We start from the raw sequence: 21699 nt of genomic DNA on the forward strand, positions 1-21699 counted from the left end.
TAAGGCGCTATTAGTATAATACACAAAATGAAGAAGAGACAATGAGTGAGACTACAAGTCAAAACAAACGTACACTCGCATGCACGATTAACAGATGGATTGAAAACAGTTTGACAAAGCATATGTTACTATCAAAAAAGTAAACCAATTTGTGGGGCTGGACAAAAGCTGTCAGAGCAGAATATGATTTGAGAGCAACCATCTTTTTCAGCGTTTCTGGTTAAAAAGCTTAGTTTAGCTGGTCAGGTATTAAAGATCAGTTTTAGCTTGTTTTAAAAGATGGATTGTTAATTGCTTTTTCTTTCTTTATTTCTTATGTGTTAGTAAGTCATTTTTGGTGTCACTAGTTAACTTTATTAGCGGATTTAGAGGGCCGAGCCATTTATTTGGGGTTAGTGAGGGCAGGTTTACTTTTTGAAGTATAAATAACTTAATTTATGACTGGCATTCGCAACATTAGAGTTATTATTAGGGTTACCTGCTTAACGTTTAGTCATCCTTTCGAAGTCTTAATACGAGTCAGCATTCAGTTCTAATAGTCACAAAAAAGAGTTTAGGTCTCTATGGGGCTTTCAATAGTGCTGATATTTAAATGCATTGGTATTACAACAAAAATGCAGCCTTCTGATGTTCATTAACATAAATAGCAGAAGAAAATATACTGTAGGTAGCAGAGATAAAGCAATTTAAATGGATCCCATTCACTCCTGTGAGTGATGAAATATGAGTGTTGCTACAGTGGTTAACACCAAAGGCTGAAGGCACTTAGAACATCTTATTGGAATATGGGGACGTTCTTACCTCCTGAATCTCCATATCATTCTCAGAGTGACGTTAGTGCAGACAAGTCAGTCCGACTTATTGTTTAATAAGCTGAAGCTTAAAGAGTGTGTTAAAAAAGATTCAATTTATTGATCTAAACAGTTGATTTCCATTAACATGTTAAACATTTAAGAGTCAATGAACAATTTAGAGCTAATGTTAAAAATTATTTAACAAAGTTTAATTCTATTAATGTAGCTTATCTATTATTACACAAAATGACTTGACAACGTCTCTACGGTTCCTTTTTGTGGCTTTCTTGGTTAAATATATATAAAAACAACATATTAGCCATTTCAGGTCAAACAGGCATTTAGTACTAGAAACAAGTACGTACCTAATCTAATTTTACAAAAAAATGATCTCATCCTTATTAACAAATTATAGCAACACAAGTTTAACAATTATAATCACCTATTTAGAGAAGCTTGCACAAGGCGCTTTACATCCTTTTTATTACATTTTTATGTACAAATACAAGCTACACACAAAGCAAAGCACTTGGATGTGGCTACGTACATAGCCAATTGCTTTCAAACCCAATACTGATATCAAAATTAAATATACAAACTCAGTATTTACCATCATCAAATCAAGAAGTATTAAGAAAGATGTTATGTACAAAATGAGTCTTTTCACTGTGGTGATACACTTTTTCCTTAACGCAAAGATTCCCAAAATCCGGGAAGCACAATGTGTAGCTAATTCCATGCTTTACATTTGGGGGACAAACAATGGAAAACTAAAGGAAGGAGCATTCAATGACAAAAGTACACTGCCAAATTCTGGCCAGAACTAATGTTCATATGGTATTTTACAAAGAAGTCAACAGTTTCAGATAAGAAAAGAAGGGACCATGAATCTCCCATCCCCCCCACCCAAGGTTAGGATGAGTTTAAAAACATGGTTGACCTATCACTTAAAAATCCCTTTATTATTATATATTATTTAGGCCTAGTAAATGCGGTTTGCATTGTATGGAGGTCACATGATCTGGAGCACCTTTAATATCTACCATAGGGGTGATCTCTGTAGCCCCCTCGATTAAGTCTTGATGCTGGAGCTTTGAGGTTGGGCCGGGATGATATCCAGTCCTCTTCTGCTAAAAGTTAGATGATTAAACAAAAAATGCAAAACTAATAATCAGGTAAAACAATTTTCATTTGAAAATTGAATTTAACACAAGTGAAATGTAGAGAAGTAGAGAAGCCTCCTTAAATGTCTGAAATGCAATGCTATGAAGATTCATCAAGGGATGGATATCCTAAGGCCATGTAATTCCATGTGACATTGGCAATTTTTAATGCTTTTTTTTTATCTAAGCATTACAAAATGATAAACTGAGCACCAGCTGATCATCTTACACATACATTTCAATAATTAGAGCTCCGTTCCCCACATCTCATCTTGGGCTGTGTTCGCCTCGGTCCATTATCATAGATTTCAGAAATATACAATGTCACTTTGCCCTAATTATCAGTTACCAAAGGCTGAGCAGATGAGGCATGAAATCCTGGCTGAGCTCACAGCATGACCCTGCTGTCATTTAAATACAGTATGTGTTGGGAGCCGATGTTCCATTAGGTTCTCGGAGTGTGATCGCTGGGCCATTGAGGAAACAATCAGCCCGCCTTCAGGGCAAAGAACCTTAACCTTCATTGTTGCTAACTACAGTTTCACCGAGAAAGAAGGAAAAACCATTATACATCATGACAAAATCCCTTACATTCCAGTATTCTGTGTAATGATCACTACCACACAAACAGCCCTCCCTTACTCACATTATACTTAATATGTTTTCCGCTTACATCCTTCTCACTGTGAAAAACTGATCTTGCCAACTTACAATGATCCTATGGAAGCCTGCTTCTGCCTTTGAGTAAGAAAAGAAAAAGAAAATACAACATGTAATTGTGAGATAAAGGGTTAGTTCACCCAAAAAATTGTATTCTGTCATTACTCACCCTTGTGTCGTTCCAAACACATAAGACTTTCGTTCATCTTCAGAACACAAATGAAGATCTGAGAGCTTTCAGTCCCTCCATTGACAGCATACGCAACTACCACTTTCAAGCCCCAGAAAGGTTGTAAAGATATCGTTGAAATAATCCATGCGACTCCAAATGCTTACTCGCAACGTTTTATAAAATTGAGGTTAAACAACTGGATTCACATGGATTACTTTAACAATGTCTTTATTACATTTCATTGGGGCTTGAAAGTGGTAGTTGCGTAGGCTGTCAGTGGAGGGACAGAAAGCTCTCAGATTTCATTAAAAAAATCTTCATTTGTGTTCCGAAGATGAACAAAAGTCGTACGGGTTTGGAATGACAAGAGGGTGAGTAAATGATGACATAATTTTCGTTTTTGGGGTGAACTAACTCTTTAAATATTTGAAATAAAATCACATTGTGATTTATATAAAGTCACATTGCAAGAAGTCACACTTTGAAATACAGTCACACTGTGAGAAATAAAATCACATACAGTAGCAAGAAGTCACAATTACTAGAAATAGTCACAAATAAAGTCACAGTTTGAGATATAAAGTCACAATTGCAATATAAAGTCACACTGCTTGAAATAATCACAATTGTGATATATAAAGACATCATGAGAGTGAGACATCATATTGCAAACGATTAAGTTATATTATGAGATATAATACACTGTATAATATATAAGGTTGCAAACAATGTCACAATTGGGAGAAGGTGCAACTGTGAGACTTAATGCAATATGAAGTTACAAATGCAAGACGAATTCGCTATTGTGAGATATAAAGTCACAAGTTACCTTCTTTTTTTTTTTACTCTGGAAGCAGAAATCCATATGATCCTAAATGCCGAACAAGCAAAACCTTTTGTAACACAATAAAATCTTGGTTTCAAGTCAAAAGGTGGCAAAATATCAAATCATTCCTTTTCACAGAGACACTCCATTGCACAATTTGACACAATGCAAAATGGATGAGCAGGTATGTATACAACGGGAAACTGGCATCAGAGGAACACAACAGTCTATGCCAAGAACAGAGGGAATCCTGCATCAAATATAATCCAGAGAGGGCATATATTCAAAGGCAAAGTATGGGCTGAAAGGCCATTCTGACTCTCTTGGTGGGCCTCAGCAACGCCTCCAGCTCTCTACTGGCTCTGGTCCATGATTTCAAGTGCATCTTAAAACCCAGCCCTGAAGCAGACTAGTAAGGTAAGATGGCAGCTGCTGTGCTCTGGGCCTCTGTGATTTAACAACTGGCGAATGCCGCTAGGTGTTTTTCCTTACCTTTAGCTCTGAAACATTTAACAGCAATATGGAAAATGAATGAGGCAAAGAGGTTTCTCACTGGTGTGGGCAATGTGCCATGACTGAGTTTCAGCCCGCCTGCTAAGTGAAATACTGCTATGCAAAGAGGATGTTTCTCTTTGTGGTGCACCATTCAAAATGGTTGACCTAAAATGCTAATAGTTTCCCTAGTGAGCAAAAAAATAAAAATAAAAGTTTGCAATGACCGTCATGATGCTTTAGCAGAACTGTAGATCAGATAAATTCCTTACCATAATTATTATAGGTTTCATCATTATTGCCATGTCCATATTCATAATATTCTGAGACACTGTAGGAGAAAAAATATTTCTTATGAGACATACGCATTAATTAGCTCATGTTGTGACAAAATGTCTTTGAAGAAATGAAATGTGCACCTTTTCGACTGGTTGCTGTAGTTGTCATCATAGCCCTCATAACTCTCGTCATCATATTCCCCGTCATAACCATCATCATATCCCTGAAATAAAAGAAACACAAAAGAATAATCACAGAGGGAGACGTAAGAGGTCTGAATCCATCTCATAGCAGTTCTCTAATTGTTTAGGGTTGGAAAATCAATGTTTAATTACACTGCAATAGGATTTCTCTAATAAATATACTCAGAGAGTGGTGGACTGGCACAGCTGAATCATGTCCAACAGAAAATATTGATCAGCAAGCGACAATTGTCTCATTTGCCATGTCTAAAGACAAGTGGATAATGCCTAGGTCGATTCAATATTATAGACAAAAGAAACAATAAACAGATTAAAACTTCATAATAACATGTCCAAGAGATCCTACATGAGTCATGACTGGTGTTATCCATACACTTGTTCTTACTCTTGAGCCATCACTGATATTGAGAGGAATTATTATCATTACCATTCATATACTGAATGTGCAGATATTTTATGGTCTGCCTGTGCTTTAATTTTGGTCTGATGGAAATCCAGAACGAAGTATTCCAGAGAGTTGTGAAGTAATATAAATGATAAAATGATAATTCTGTTCCTTGTTTCTGATTTAACACAGCGTTTCATTCATGCTAAATAATACACAATATTACAGCAATGACGCTATGACACCATATTGGATTGATTAAAGTAACTATCTATTAGGTAAACTCCAAATTATTCATAAATGCAAACTCATAACATACAGTTTCGTGTTTCCATTTTCTTGTTCGACAGACTAACTGAAAATGCTTCCTTTTTATTAGGCCTAATCTGTCAGAAAAAAACCTGCAAGCTATTTTGACCCAGCCTATTCCCTTTGCATTCAAATTCTGCACAACAGTCTGCTTTTATGAGTATGAAGAAGGATTAGACTAAATGAAAATCATGGATTATGCCAGGGATTAAGTTGTTCAGGAGATCTTACGCACAAGTTTCCTTCAATTAGTTTTTCCTCCTGCTAATAGGGTCAGGGTTCTGTCCTCTTCCACTATTGACCAGTTTGTTAACATTGCCTCTTGATAGAGTGCTATGCATATCTTAAGCAGCAGAGTATACAGCAGAAGAGGCAGCATGTTGTACTATTTAATAGCATATTTCAGAACATGTCAATCACACTAATACCAACAGCTCTCTGAGGAAATACATTTTAGCAGAAGAGTGAGAGTTAGAGGCTGACCTACCCGTTTAATAGGGTCATTTCATCAAGAGCAGAAGGGGTAGCTTCTATTTTAACACTCATGAAAATGAAGATGTGTCCTTTTTGTCTGCTATGACATTTAATGACCAAACAGAATAGTTCACCCAAAAATGAAAATTCGATCATAATTTACTCATCCTCATGTCATGTTACGATCTGTGCAATGAACTTTTTGTTCCAGAAAGAAAATCAGAAAAAAAGATATGAGGGTGAGTGAACTATTCCTTTAAAACTATTACTATAAAATACAAGCCAAAAATAACTTGACGATATGAACACATGAAAACGCATGAAAACACCTACATGAAATTTCAGATATTAAAACTATTTTGGATCTTACAGTATGCAGAGGCCTTGCACATCTATGCAAACATTGTGTGACCAGGGTATAATTACAATATATTACTTAGTATAATAACAAAGTGCTGTTTAAAAGGTCATTGTGTCTGACCTTCCTGACTTTACCATGCACTTACAAGCCAGTGCACATAATTTGAGCAAGCTCTAGTTAATGGTGCTTGATTGTTACATTTCAACACTCATTTAAAAGAGCAATTAACTCTGGTCCTATTGAGCAAGCTAACAGGAAATAAATCAAGTGGTAGAGAGCACTGAAAGAGTAATTAATACAGCAGACAGCCAAAGGTCTTCAATACTCAGCTTCATTATCAATTGACAACCACCAACACCTCTTGACAGTGACTGATCTCTGTGTGGGACTGCAGCTGAATATGATTCCTCACTGGAGAGCAGCAAAAGGAAATGAATGGTTGAAAATGCTTTTTGGCTGTGGCTCCGTCTGCTTATTGAATGAAGTCTCTTTGTCTACCCCTTATTTATCAACCAATTTTTCAGGCCTAATATTTTCAGCTTGAAGTATGAGCAAACATGGGCTTAAGGCCAGAAAGGATGAAGCAGTCTGAAATATACTGACATTCAACAGGCCATATATATATATTTTTAATGGTCCGTTCTGATTGTTGCAAACGTTGAAAGGACACATAATTCTTTCAAACATAATCAAAATGGGATTTCATTGCACATCAATTTTATATTAAAGGGAAACTGCACATCAAATGTTTGTCCAAATATGATGTCCAACCTGCCTGTCAACGTATGTATTTCCATACCTCTGCACACCCTGCTTGCACAGACATCACATGCCATCAGCGTGTATCATAGTATGCAGATTTAGACAGATGTCAGCGCAAACACCAAAACTGAAACAGCCACCTGAACCAAAACAAAGAGCTTATGCTGTGTTCAGGCCATAACTACTGTAATTTGCAAGAGATGGAAACCCATGACGTTATACTTGGAGCAGTTTGTGATTCGAATTCATGCGTTTCAATGGCTACATTATCAACAGTGAAATGAATCTGCAGCAGTCAGGTGATACAGGTCAGTGCTCTTTAAGTTGCTTATGTTCATTATAATGTTATGTGTTTTGAGACATGAGGTAGTTTAACGCAGTCTCTCGTGACGCTTTTGTTTGCCCCCTGCTGTACGCGTTCAACTCGTGTGTTTTGAAGGAGGCGTTGCTTTGGAAAGCGCTCTAAAGGAAGGGTGGCATCTTATGCTTTCAAAGCTAACTCGCTATTGCTAGCCTCTCTGAAAATTGCCTACCCTACTTTTAAGTATGTTCAGTCAACCACAGTTTATAAGAATAAGGAGAATGAAAACAGAAATACAAGTTTCCTTCTGATAGTTTTTCCTCATGCTAATAGGGTCAGGGGTCTGTCCTTTTCCACTAATTGACCGGTTTGTAAATATTAACATTGCCTCTTGATAGAGTGCTATGCATATCTTAAGCAGCAGAGTATACAGTAGAAGAGGCAGCATGTTTTAATATACAACGACTCAACTAGAGCTTTGGTATTTGCTCTTATCATTGGTGTCAAATTGTGTTTGTGTTTGGATTCATGGCATTACGGTAAACATTCGCTAGTCAAAAAAGCACGATCAACCTTTAGGAAATATTAAGTACCATATTAAATTAGCCAGCAGCCATATCACCCTGTAGCCCAAGACTGGTTGCCCACTGAAGCTAAGCAGGGCTGAGCCTGGTCAGTACCTGGATGGGAGACCTCCTGAGAAAACCAGGTTGCTGCTGGAAGAGGTGTCAGTGAGGCCAGCAGGGGGTGCTCACCCTGTGGTCTGTGTGGGTCCTAATGCCCCAGTGTAGTGACGGGGACACTATACTGCCAAAAGAGCACCGTCCTTCGGATGAGACGTTAAACCGAGGTCCTGACTCTCTGTGGTCATTAAAAATCCCAGGATGCCCTTCGAAAAAGAGTAGGGGTATAACCCCGGCATCCTGGCCAAATTTGCCCCTTGGCCTCTGTCCATTATGGCCTCCTAATCATCCCCATATACTGATTGGCTTCATCACTGTCTCCTCTCCACCAATAAGCTGGTGTGTGGTGGGCGTTCTGGCGCAATATGGCTGCCGTCGCATCATCCAAGTGGATGCTGCACATTGGTGGTGGTTGAAGAGATTCCCCCCTTCTATGTAAAGCGCTTTGAGGTCTCAGATAAAGCGCTATATAAATGTAACGAATTATAAATAAACTTGGATCATGAGTATCATTGAAATTTAATAATCCTAATATAAGTAAATTCTTTGTAAAATAACTATTATATGAACATGTGCAATGTTAAAGGGGGGGTACCATGGTGTTTCATGTATTCAGAGTTGTTTACAGTGTTAAAGAGATGGATTCTCATGTTAAACATGGGCAAAGTTTTAAAAAAATATTTTGGACGAATAACGGAGAATTTCTGTGCTGAAAATCTTACTTCCGGGTTGGTACAAGTTTCGGCTGGGTTTTTTTTTATCGTGGATCTAATGACGTAGATAAGAGTGGAACTCCTTCTTCATTTCTCTCGGAAAAGCGCGCCCGCGCGCACGTCGACCAGAGGAGCACGAGACCGCGCACATCAACGCACTTCAACAGGAAATCATCGGCAGCCAGCGCTGCATAGGATTTGTTCAAGAATGTCTCCAAAAAAGTGTGTTTTTGGATGTGAGGGAAAGCTTACCGTGTCCAGCTTTCCAAAGAACCCAGTGTTACAGGAACAGTGGATGCCATTTGTTTTTCCGGGGCAGCAACGGAGTGTAGGAAGTGCGGTTGTGTGTTCTGGCCATTTCAGTGACGAATGTTTTATTAACAAGGCTCAGGTCGACGCTGGATTTGCAAATCGTTTGCTATTAAAACGTGGAGCGGTCCCAGTGATAAAAGACCCCATTCATGTAAGTACAACTGGATCAGATTTCTGTCTTTTGCTGGAAATCAAGCACTACCGCTTGACTCTATAGCTCCGCCTCCAGGACCTCGGCTTTTTCCGGAGAGAATCGGAAAGCTGTATTTTTCTTTTATAAATTTAATAAAACTAAACACTTTTTTGAGATATTAAGGATGCACTACTACTCTATAGGTACTCAAGATTAACATGAGATTAGGTGAAACTGTGCATGTTATGTACCCTTTAAATTTAATTGCGATTTGACGACAATCTGATTGAATAGTTTTTTTTTTTTAAACAGCTAGCTGCTCTCTTGAGTTCCCCCATACATTTCCATGCAAATATGTCAATTACCATGTGTTGATCCATATGTGGAGAAATCATTACATATTCAAGAGCACAAGATTTCAAGAGAACAGATTTCACAGAACACAGTGCTTACTTTACGCAAATAATATACCAAATAATGTAATCAAGCAAATTATTGTCTGTGGCAGGAGTCAGGTTTTAATTTAATTAATTTATTTTTTCCCCCCACAAAATTAAAATATCTTACTACTTACCACCTGGAAATGCAAATAATTGATATGTCTATTCATATATGATAACAGCTCACTGAATTGTTAAGACACTTTCCACCAACTCAAGAACAACCACATGAATATTTATAGAGCTAAAATAACAATTTAGAAAAGCCTGAAAGCACAGGATTTGCCTGAAAGCACAGTCGTTTGCCAGTACTAAGAAGGTGGCAGCAGAAATGTATGCAGGGAGCTCTGTAATAAACTAAGACTGTTTATTGCCAAAGATCTCACAGTAGAAATATAGGAGCACAAACTTTTACAATCACCCAAATAAAATAACTAATTCAGTAAGCTGATGACAGACTAGTAGGCTATTACTTCTAACCTTCAGATGCTGCAATTCGTGTAACTGAGCAATCTATTTCGCATTTGCAAATCATGTCGCAATAATTTTTAATAGGAGTTATTTATGCACGACAAGGAGCTCTGATTCAGTAATCACTGACCAGTAAATATAACATTGCTCATAGAAAGCATAAGGCCTGATATTTGCATGCACTGTACACAACAATTTAACCACCACAGCAAGCCACATAGCTCATGATATTTTCAGCAAAAGCAGAAGTTCTACTTTTCTGTGCTATTTTTTATGCAGCTCTTAGACCTGAAATAATATGCAGAGCCTCTAGCCATTTCACATGCTTCTCTTCAGCAGGAAATTATTAAACTTCTTCTCGAGGTGTATGTCGTACATCTGTTTTATTAAACGAGGGAGTTCTGCATGAAGAATTCCATTTCAATAATTAGTTCACCTCAAAAATGTCAAGTCAGCGGCGTAAGCGAGCCCATTGTTAAAAAACAATTACAGCCATGGTGAGAACCTTGTGAGAACTGTGCGAGCGAAGCCTTTTTGCAACATTCTATTCTGCACGTTGAATCGGCTCTTGCCATGTGAAGTGGTGTGTGATTGTGTGTCTAAGAGGTTTACTGTGATATACGAGACACTCAAAGTCTTCTTTCACAGTCATAGACCCTTTTCATTTATTTATCCACACTGTGCTGGTTGTGACCTTCTGTATGGTTTTTAATTGGTTTTTTTTTAACAGTTCGTACATTTAAACAGTACATTATGGATGGAAAATTCTAGGGTGTTTTCGGGAGCGTATAGTCCCTATTTTAAAGGGTTAGTTTAAATGAAAAAAATAAAACAATTCTATCATCATTTACTCTGACCCTCATGTCATTCCATGTATATCCAAATAATGGTAAACGGACGATCAAACATGCTTGCTTGACTTCCAAAGACTTGATTAATATGGATATCTTTTAAGTTATTAAAAGTAGTAGTGTGCATATGCAAAATTGGGAAGGTGCTTGGTCAGGAAAAAGTCAAAATCAAAGAAATGGAAAATAAAAATTCCCAGGAAACGTAAAAAAATTTCAATGTTTCAATCAAACAAGGTCTTCGTCAGGCAATAAGAACAACATATATCAAGGGATTTTAAATTCACATAGCCTAAACCTTCACACCTGATAAAAGACAAGGGCAATCAGCAAACTAAACAAACTATCCCTTTAAACTCTAGTTTTATCCAACCGAATTGAAAAAGTAATTATTGTTCTCAAACAGTTTTCCCCATCTGCCATTGATCAAGATAAGCAGATGGCTCCACCCCCAATCTAACACCATTGGTTGAGACCCTGTTGCTATGCCGGGCTGGTCAGAATAATCAAACAAACAAAACAATGTTTGATAACGCCACTGATCCTCAGTGTTGACACTTTTCAGCATACTCACCTACAAGTGACTTATGGCCACTCTGCATATTAAGACGGGATAGGAAAAAGTATTTTAACATCAAGCAACATACAAACAACAGCAAACACATAAGAAAAACTGGATAATTGCAAATCAACAAGCAGTTTTGAACATTATTTTAAAGTTAGAGCACAGATATCCCACTAGTTTTCTACTTAGCCACATTCAGAGGTTTGTTTATTTTGTGGTAAGAAAAGGGGCGTCAGCTCATAGAGCGTCGGACTGGTTTGTAGAAGAGTGAAGAGCCCTCTGAGAAAGCACTTGTGATCTTTAAGTAAAGCTGTTGTGCTGAGAGGGAGAGGAGGATGTCTGGCACGGCTCGGCTGATGCATAAGAGCTGATTAACTGGATTTAAATGCTCACCAACAAAAAGAGCAGAACATTGCCACACAGCAGTGGATATTCATGCGTCTTTCATTTTATTCATTTTAAACCTGGATGACAGGACAGCAAAGTTTGTATAAAAGCAGACAGCAAATCCATAAAAAAAACTGCCTGACTCTTTCTATTGAATATACAGTACATAGTATATATATACACACACATACACCCATAGAATTATATTCTTTTCTCAACCTTATCTGTAATTTTTAGTCTATTAAGCTTGTGAATAAATTTCTATTTCATTAAAGAATATAACTGGCAGTGCGTATTATTTTAAGGGTTTGGATAAATATCCTAGTTTGCACAGATTTAGATATTATTCTATAATGCAGTTTTTTATTTATCCAACAAAAAATCGTCTCCAAGTTTACCAAGCTTATTATTTATATATTACAATAATTATTAATATATGTTATATTTATTTATTTATTTATTTAATATTTAAATAAAATACAGCAGAAAGTATTTATCAATGTCAATAATTGAATGGCATTCAAAACAAAACTCAACTTACTATTTAAAACAGGTTGGGTCTTTGTGACTTTAGCTTAATGTAGAATAATTTTCATTATTATGATTATGCAGTCGACAAGTGTTTTCATTATCTAGTTAGTATATCAGCACCAAACCTTCCCATGATTGTTTGATATTACTGTAATATAACTTTTCTGCTGTTGCGTTAATCGTGCACATTTAATATGATTCATAAAGATACTGAATCCTATAAAATGATTCTTATCAATGAAATGTGAATAGTTAATACAAGATGCAATTTCCAGATTCAAATCTCTCTCTATGTGTGTATTATGTATAGAAAATTATAGAAGACATGAAGATATGCATACTATTAAACACATATTTCCACAAATAACTATTGGAATTCTCAAATTTTCTAGGGAAAACTCCCTGAGGTTGAAGATGGGCAAGGTTAGATTTGGAATAGTGTTCCTAGTGAACTACTCATTTCCTGGTCCACTTTCCTCCACCTGCCTACCCAAGACCCAATTACTCAGAAATATTTCCACGTTTTTCATGTCTCCAGTAATACAGAGGCTCTCCAGCAGAACTCAATTCACGTTGGTAATGAGTCTGTACTCTAACATTTCCCCATGCAGACAGACCAATCTGCCACAGTGCTGCACATATAGGACTTTTGCATTAGGCAAAAGCTCAGAGGGAATCGAATCCATGAGATATTGCTTTTTTCATTAGGTTGGAGTTTGACGTTCACTTGGCAGAGAATTCTCAAAACTAACCTTGTGCACACCTGGGTGCGAAACGTCTGCAATGTGGAGGTGTTGTCCTACAAATGGCGAAAAGGATCCACTATTTTTTAATAACAATGATAATAATAATAATCCTAATTATAATACTGAAAATGTTAGTCAAACTCATTGCCACCTTCAAATAATAGTCAATGGAGTGAGCAGATGCTTTCCTTTTTGTACCACATGGCTGTTCTTTACAGTATGTGAACATGTGGACTAACATCTTAAGGCATTCAATCTGTCAAAATGGGTTCTGTCTCCACTGATTCATCAACCTTTGGTAAATAGAAAGGCCATTCCTGTGAGTTTTTGCCCATTTACCTTGGTGGATTTGATTTAAGGATTCATAAACCTTTCTTCTGCCAAGCCTTTTATTTTGTGAGTGTGTTTATATGTGTTTGTGTGGGTGTATAAGCAATACTTTCAGTAATAAACATCAACTTCACTCTGGTCATGTACAGTAGAACATCAGCAAATGTTCACCAATTTCTTGGTGTAGAAAATGCACCCCATTTAACTAAAACACGTAAACACTACAAAACAAAATAAAAAATTTAAAACACTGAATCTTCACTTACGTAGTCATCATATGATTTGTGTGTGGCCTGCAGTACAGAGGCTCTGTATCCAGGGGTCCCTGTAGTTCCTCTGGTCCGGGGTGCAGAGACTCCTCTGGCTAGTGTTGGTGTGGTGACGGAGGTGCGCGTGCTCACAGTTCCTCTGGGTGCTGCTGCTCCTCGTCCAGGAGGAGTGGGTGGAGCGGCCCCTCCTCGACCTCTAAAAACAAAGTAAATGGAATGATATGATTTTAAGCACAAAATAGCATTTTTCTGTTTTTTAACTGCTTATTTTATTTTTATGAAAATAAAAATGTGTGTGTGTGTGTGTGTGTGTGTGTGTGTGTGTGTGTGTGTGTGTGTGTGTGTGTGTGCGCACATTTAAAATTGAGCTAAAATACAACAAAGATTATTCATGAACCAATATTCCAATAATGTCAATAATTGAATGCCATTAAAAAAAAATCTCAATTTCATATTCAAAACAGTTTGTCTATGTACAATTAGCTATAATGTAATGTGTAACCATTTCGATTCTTCTGAATATGCAATTTACAGTGTAGCCATTATCTTAGGCACTTCAGTAAAAGTGTTAACTTGTCTCCAGTCCATCACCAAATTTACCCATAATTGTCTGACATTACCGTAATATAACCGTAATGCAGAACCACATGCAGTGACAGCACTATGCAAAATTAGTGCAGCACAACTCCAGTGTTTACAGATGAAAAATTTGCATTTTGTGTGAAGTCATTTGCTGCAGTGCAATAATAGTGGGTTGCTGTTAGCTAGTGTTTTCATCACAGACAGCCTATTAAAGCCCTGTGAACCATGAGTTTTCAAAGCTATTGTGATATTCACTGCCTCAGCTCTTTTCTTTTACAGCACTGCTCTGGTTACACACTATAACAGTGGCAGTGAAGCATGGCATCAAAAACCGACCTGTAGAACACATTGTTTCATTCACTACGATGAGAGACAGCTTTATTTTGATCTGCTACTGTTTTTAGGATGAATCAAGGGGTAAAGTTGTTTGTTTCTAGAGTAATATTCGACCTGATTACAGATGCAACATGGCAGATGGAGTTGGCAACCCTGGTGAATGGCAGATGTTTCGGTCTGTCCAGATCCACATTCAGTCTATCCAAATCCAAAGACCCTACAGAGACTAATGGCCTCGTCAGTGTTGTTTTTGCCATGCTGATGTGTGGTAATGACTTCTCAGGGCACCACAAGGAGCACATCAAGTGGAAGAAGCACTTTATAGCTTTATCCGCCAGGAACGGTAAACAGAAATATCATATTTTGAATCTATTATTACTACCTGAGGTAACGCAAGCTGTCGTTGTTGTGGGAGAATCCTAAAGGGATCTTCAGAGGCTCCAGCAAGCCAGAACAAGTGCAGTGTGGAATTTATGAAATAAACATTAAAGATGGTATAAATAATGTATGATGGTATATATAAGTTATGCTTTTGATGAGAACCATTAAAGCTTCACCTGCTAACCTGATTAATAACACTGAGCCTCAGGGCACTTTCATGATCCAACAGAGCGCAGATGTTACGGAGTCAAAACTGAGATTTTTTTGAATGATATTTTATCATATTATTTTAAATGAAATCAGATGTTTATATCTTTAAGAATTTCTTGTTTTGTGTTCCTTGGAAGAAATCATTTTTAGAACGACATGAAGGTGAATAAATGATGTCATATTTGGGTGAGCTATAAGGTTTCTATGATTCTTCAGAGGGGTGATGGGGTGAAGCGACTGTACCGGGTGGAGGCTGTGGAGGTCAGACGTAAGCCACGTCCTCGCGTGGTTCTTCCTCGGCTTGGGTCATCTGAACCATTTAAATAGGAGAGCTCACGAAGCTGCTCCTGCCTGATCTCATCATTGTAATCCTGTGGGAGGAAAAAACAAACCTGCCATAAAAAAAAACACATTTATATACCTAGGCAAAGGTGTTGCCTGTGAATCTCATCTGACATGCTTCTCTTCAACCACTGCAAAAAGAAATGATCCACTTGGATGCACATCTTGCAGACACCAGCATCAAAGCAACTGAGCTTTAAATGCATTGCCAGACAACCAGAATGTTGGCCGGGAATGTTAAAAATACTGCCAGAAAGTTTTGCTGACTTCAAACAAAAAATATGGGTAAAAAAAAAATGAAACCAGTGTTTTTCAGATGTCGAGGACAATAAACATTTTAGCATACATACTAACAAAATGGCACGCACTCCAACACACACTGAAAATATGGTGTAAAATGAGGTACCGTGATGCACACATATCTTTCATTTAGAGTAAGAGGAATGATAGAGGCAGGAGAAAAATAGAGCACTGGCTTATTAACTTTGTTTGACATCAGCTATCAGTGCATTGTTGTGAAAGAATAATTCCACTTTCTGCATTTATAAAGTCCCTCTCTCATTTGATTGAACATGACAGGGCCCTGAATCACAAGGACGATTACAGAGTGGATAGCGCTTATTTTATTATCATGTCGCTGCCACAGGCAGATAAACGGAGCCTCATTTCCACCAGCCACTTATTTCCCATCCTGTTTGGCACAACTGCTGTGTACAGGCAAATATCAGACATGGCAGCTAAAGGAGAAAGGCCTTTCCACAGAGATATGCTCAACAATCAATAAAAACCGCATTAGAGCTGCTTCTGTGTCCACTGAACATTATAATATTAAGAGTATAGTAGAGAAAATTTAGAAATGGAGCATAAATAGAGTTTAATACTGAAGACTCTATTACACTGCAATGGTCAGAAGAACAAACTTTTGACTGCTTTGTTAGGATTTTTCCATTAACAAATACCTGACTGTGGAAAAAGAAAAGAAAAAATATAACGTTCATAAGTTTGTGGTCAGTAAGATTTTTTTTACTTAAGCTCTTATGCTAACAATGGCTGCCTTTGATTATAAATACAGTCAACACAGCTTTATTGTGTGAATATTATTACAATTTAAAATGAATATATTTTAAAATGTAATTTATTCCAGTGGTGAAAAAGCTGAATTTTTAGCAGCCATTACTCCAGTCTTCAGTCACATGATCCTGCAGAAATAATTCTAATATTTGATGCTCAAAAATCTTACTGACCCCACACTTTTAAACGGTAGTGCATTTACTAAAACTCCACACAAATATCCATCCACTACTGTTGACAAAGCAGCCACAGTGCTAATTGGTAAAACAGGATAATTGAGAATGATTTTTTAAGGGGGTGATCCGTCCACAGTCCTCTGAAGACCCTCTTAGTAGCTACAGAAACAATCACCAAAGAAATCCAAGACCCAGTGTTAGGAATTTTTAGAGTTTCTATACCAGGTTGAAAGGTGGGAGGGTATGGGTAAGTGAGGTGGATTTTGTGCTTGGATCAGCATTAGCTGTTGCCAGAGAAGTCCATGTCGTAGCACCTAAACAGTCTGACTGCATTCCTTGCCTTGAGAAATTAGGGCAACACACAGACTGACAGAAATGTATTTTATACTGATCAGATGCAATGAGAATTCTGATGGATTCCTTATGTAGAGTGTCTCGTGGTGAAGCTGATTATGTTCTGAATCAGATTTAATAACAGAGGTAATGCATTGATTCAGGATATAAACAGTGAGTCTTAGAAACACCAGGTCAAATTGCGTACAGTCAGAATAAAAAAGATAGAATGAACTTCTTTTTGCTTCTCAGTCTCTGTACGAGTGTCTACATCCTCTCATGTATTAATGGTAAATGAAGAAGACTTCCTCCTACAAAATCAGTTACCCAGTTTCCTTCTTAATGAGACTACAGTCAATAGACGTACAGTGCTGCTGCTGAGGAGAACCCACTCACACCTACTAAAGATGCTGCGTTTTGCATGATTCACTCTTTTTCTGAGGCAATGTGTGAGGTTGCGTAATCGTATTCACATAATGGGCTTTCTGTAGGCCTTATCAACAAAGGTTTGGGCCTATCAGTAGTCCAGGCTGCAAAGGCATTTTGTTTGTTTGGTTTTTAAAGACATATTTATACTATGTTAACCACTGCTTAGCTGGAATTATAAAATTCATTCAATGGAACTTCACAATTCATAGTGCAATTTAATCCAGAGCTAAAGGTAATATGTGTGCAGCTTTATTGTATGAGAATAATATAGATTTACAAACAAATTAAGCGCGTGTTCGAGAAATGTCTCAGCCCTCCATAACAGCAAGTTCTTCTCTAGTGTAAATATTGAGGATGGCGTCAATTTCAAACTAATTCGAGCCGATTCAGACCCTGACAATGTTAACGAACAAGAGGATCATGCAGAATGGATTTCATGCAAAGACTTTACAAGCACGGATTTCACAGGACGTTTCAAAGTGGTATGTTTTTTGTAATTTTGTTATACATTATAGATACGATGTTATCCACCATTTAATAGTGATATTTGTCGGAAAACTAAGGTAATACAAACAGTAATCGATCACAAAACCATGGTTAATTGTCCCAAGGAGTGGCCACCGTCTTACAAAAGTGAGAGCTTACAAAAGCAACAGAAAACAAGTTGTTCTCCATAAAATAAACGTTGGGGTTATAATGTTCGGGAAATAAGTTTTAACCAATCTAAGTTCGTCAGCCTTAGGAAGGTCAAACAAATGAGTTTTGGAAAAAACAGTGTCTCTTTGAACAATGTCTTCTCTAATGCAGCTCAACCAGGCCTCGTCCCCTTTTTTGTGTATTCCGAGGGTGGGGATTATTTAAATTAGTACAATTGTGACTTCATAAGATCTGGAAAAATCGCTTTGTAGTTCTTGAAAAGGGGATTCTGTTAATATAATAATATCTCCCTCTGGATTGGACTTTGAGCTTTGTAACCTTGCAGATCTTTTTCATGCTCAAATAGCAACATTAAACACTAACTAAAGTTGAAAAAGTGGAAAAGCATAATAGGACCCCTTTAAAAATCTTATTAACTGTAGTGTTGAGCATTTAATTTCATAACCATGGGCATTATTGTATAGTTGAGTCTCCCCTTGCTAAAAGCTTACACTTTTCTGGGAAGGTTTTCCAGCAGATGTTAAAACATGGATGCTGGGATTTTCTCCAATCCAGACACTAGAGCATCACCAATGACAGGTAATAATGTTGAGTGAGGTGTTCTGGCTCAAAGTCTGCGTTCCAATTCATCCCAGTCACAGTGGCTAGGTGTTCAGGTCTGAGCTTGGTGCAGGTCAGTTAAATTCTTCCACACTCTACACTCAGTAAAACATTTCTTAATAGACTTTGCTTTGTGCACAAGGGCATTGTGATGCTGTAACAGAAAAGGGCTTCCTGAAACTATTGCAACAAAGTCAGAAGCACACAATTCTCTAGAATGTCATGTGTGCCATAGCATTAAGGTTTGTTTTCAATGGAATTACACAAATAGCAAAATTGTTAATTACAAATGGGCCATAGTGAATTTGTAATGTCATGTCTCTATAAAACAAATGCTGTGAAATATCAAGAAATATTTTAATTCACATGGCTGCCTGGATACAATTAACACTTCAAAGTGCACCATCTTGAGATGTCAGCACAGTCCTTTAATCCTGACAGGAATCAAGCTTTCTGACAAAGATAAATGTATAAACACATTCAAAGAAGGAAAGACATAAAGACATTAGCTTCAAACCCTAATGAGCTGCCTACATACGCAGCTGCTTTTATTGCAGCATGCTAACTGAAATGGATACACGCAGTTCCTTAGAATTTGGCTGAAAAAAGGAGGCATCATAATTATGTCAGAAGCGTGTCTACAGAGTTAGCTCACTATGTTTTGGAACAGAGCTATTGAGATTGAAAACTTATCTAATTGGTATTCTGCAGTGGGCATAAAGATAAAACATGGTTAACCACTGACAGAAATACATATGGAGGATGTAACCAGATCAGTGCTCTGAAAGATACAAAGATGTAACCTGGATGCCAGCCGAACTTAACCCCGCCCACAACATTTGAGGTCGGGAAGTTCAGTCTGGACTTGATCCGTTGAGGAGCAACAATGCTCGAACCAGAGCTGTTCGGACCAATCAAATTGTCAGGGCGGGCTTTATACGATGATGGACAGATGATCAACAGCAACGTAATCATCCACGTCACCAAAGAGCGCTTGGGTTGAATTTGTTTACAACAAAGATGACTGCCGCTGGAGAATTGAGATCGGAAAGATGAATGAAGAACATACGTCACTTACTCCGTTGCTCTGATTGGTTGTAGGTCTATCCAATTGAGTGCAGAGGCGTTTTCTTTCCTGGTTCGGTTGAAACACGCCCCTCAATCACAGCCCAATGGAGCAGTATCAGACTCATATTCTGACTAGAATCTGAGTATGACGACGTCAGGCTAACAAAGATGTGGCCCAAGAGGCGAATATAGGGAATCTCTCCTTGAGTACTTCCTTCCTGAGGCCAACACTTCATACTGCTTCATTAATATTTATAGTCTAGACTTTATAGGAGTGGTATTCAAATGGCGAAACGGATCCCGGCTTTGTTCCATAATTGGGACATACAGTAATTGCGCCATTTTACCATTTCAACAATTTAAAGTGAGCACTGTGTCAAAACAACGGAGCGGTTGACACCACAAGTGCTCGGGGTCGTTTACGGTCATGATCTTTCAGCGCTACATCCTCTGATATTTTTATCTAGAGAAAACGTGCTTCATTCAAGCCCTTTCCATTCTATGTGCGTTGCTTCTCTCTCTCGCTAAAGATGTAAAGCAGCACAATAAGAGCTGCAGGTGTTTTAGGAGCATTTCATAATAAACAATGCTATAATTTGGAAAATTATTTAAAGGAACCGTATGTAAGATTGTGGCCAAAACTGGTACTGCAATCACTTTCAAATTACTGTAGAGCGGTGTATCCCCTCCCCCTCCCCCTGACTCGAGGTTGCCAGCTAGGCTGCAGGATCTAGCAGGAACGTAGGCTGCTACAAGGAGCTTCCAATGGCAAGTGACGAGTCCTACACAGTACGTTTTTCTGTTAATTATGTTTATGCTTCATGAGAGATGAGGAGAAAATTAGCAACGTTGGCGTCTGTCTTCAAATTCTTCTCCGTTTTCAGCCGTCTCCATCTTTCAGAGGCATCTCCTATACAAATCCTTGTTTTATTTCGGACTTTGTCACAACGTATTTCAGATTCATAACGAGGTCTTTTAGGTTTCGTAACGTTAGACATTTTTTATCCGACACGTTTGTAGCTGCAGCTGTGGTAACTAGAGCAGAGCTGGCAACCCGGATGCCAAAACACTACTGACTTCGTGATTAGTAGATAGGTGGAGGGAGGCGCATCAGGCCAAAACACAACATGACAATTTCAACATCAGTTGAGGGCTGCAACTTCACTTTTAAATGACAATATCCTGGCCGGACTACTGTTGTCAGTGATATAAGTATTTGAAATGAACATGATTTCTTAATGTCTAGTGACATATCAGGGCCATTTTATGATTAATTGAAATACATTTCTTACATACGGTTCCTTTAAAGATGGCAAGGGAAGACAAAAAAACTTTGAAATTACTAGTTAACTTTGTTTTGTGCTCATGATGAGAGTTTTGATTATTACAGTAGATTAAGTACGTTGTTTATTTTTAATAGTTTATTACTTTGAACAAAATATAAAAACGGTCCATACTTTTCATCACTACTTTGGCTCTCGGGGCCCAAGATTATATTCTTTGATGACTATTTTGAGTGTTTAATAATTTTTTCTTTAACAAAATACTACGGCTGCCCCGATGGAAATGTATAACTCTTCCAAAAAAGAATTGTCCAGACCTCAGCTGGGAAAGATAGAGACCAGACCCCTTGTAACTTTAAATGAATACCCATGCTTATAGTGCATAGACAAGGTCAGTCCTGGAGCTCTCAAAGGAGATTAATGTGTCAAATTAATATGACTAATTATTAATATTACTAACAAGTATAAGCTAGTGAGTATACACTACTGTTCAAAAGTTTGGGGTCGGTATGATTTTTTATTGTTTTAGAAAGAAGTCTCATGCTCCCCAAGATTGCATTTATTTGATCAAAAATACAGTAAAAACAATAATATTGTGAAATATTATAACAATTTAAAATAA

At 37.6% G+C, this 21699-nt stretch overlaps 1 protein-coding gene across 2 annotated transcripts in view; it reads right to left on the bottom strand.

The window, feature by feature from the left end:
* The window catches only part of khdrbs2 (KH domain containing, RNA binding, signal transduction associated 2), a gene marked incomplete at its 5' end in the record, with an annotated part of 64977 nt that overhangs the window by 9932 nt on the left and 33346 nt on the right, over positions 1 to 21699 (bottom strand). Inside the window, 5 exons of one of the 2 annotated variants that reach the window (XM_079854704.1) lie at positions 1838 to 1924; positions 4380 to 4438; positions 4527 to 4609; positions 13607 to 13805; positions 15362 to 15489. In XM_079854704.1, the coding sequence (XP_079710830.1) occupies positions 1838 to 1924; positions 4380 to 4438; positions 4527 to 4609; positions 13607 to 13805; positions 15362 to 15489 (556 nt within the window). Of the gene's footprint in view, positions 1 to 1837; positions 1925 to 3759; positions 4296 to 4379; positions 4439 to 4526; positions 4610 to 13606; positions 13806 to 15361; positions 15490 to 21699 lie in introns of those variants that run through there. The other variant, XM_079854705.1, reaches the window with a different exon arrangement.

This window comes from Squalius cephalus (assembly GCF_949319135.1).
Source record: "Squalius cephalus genome assembly, chromosome: 21".
In the NCBI taxonomy this organism is placed as follows: domain Eukaryota; kingdom Metazoa; phylum Chordata; class Actinopteri; order Cypriniformes; family Leuciscidae; genus Squalius; species Squalius cephalus.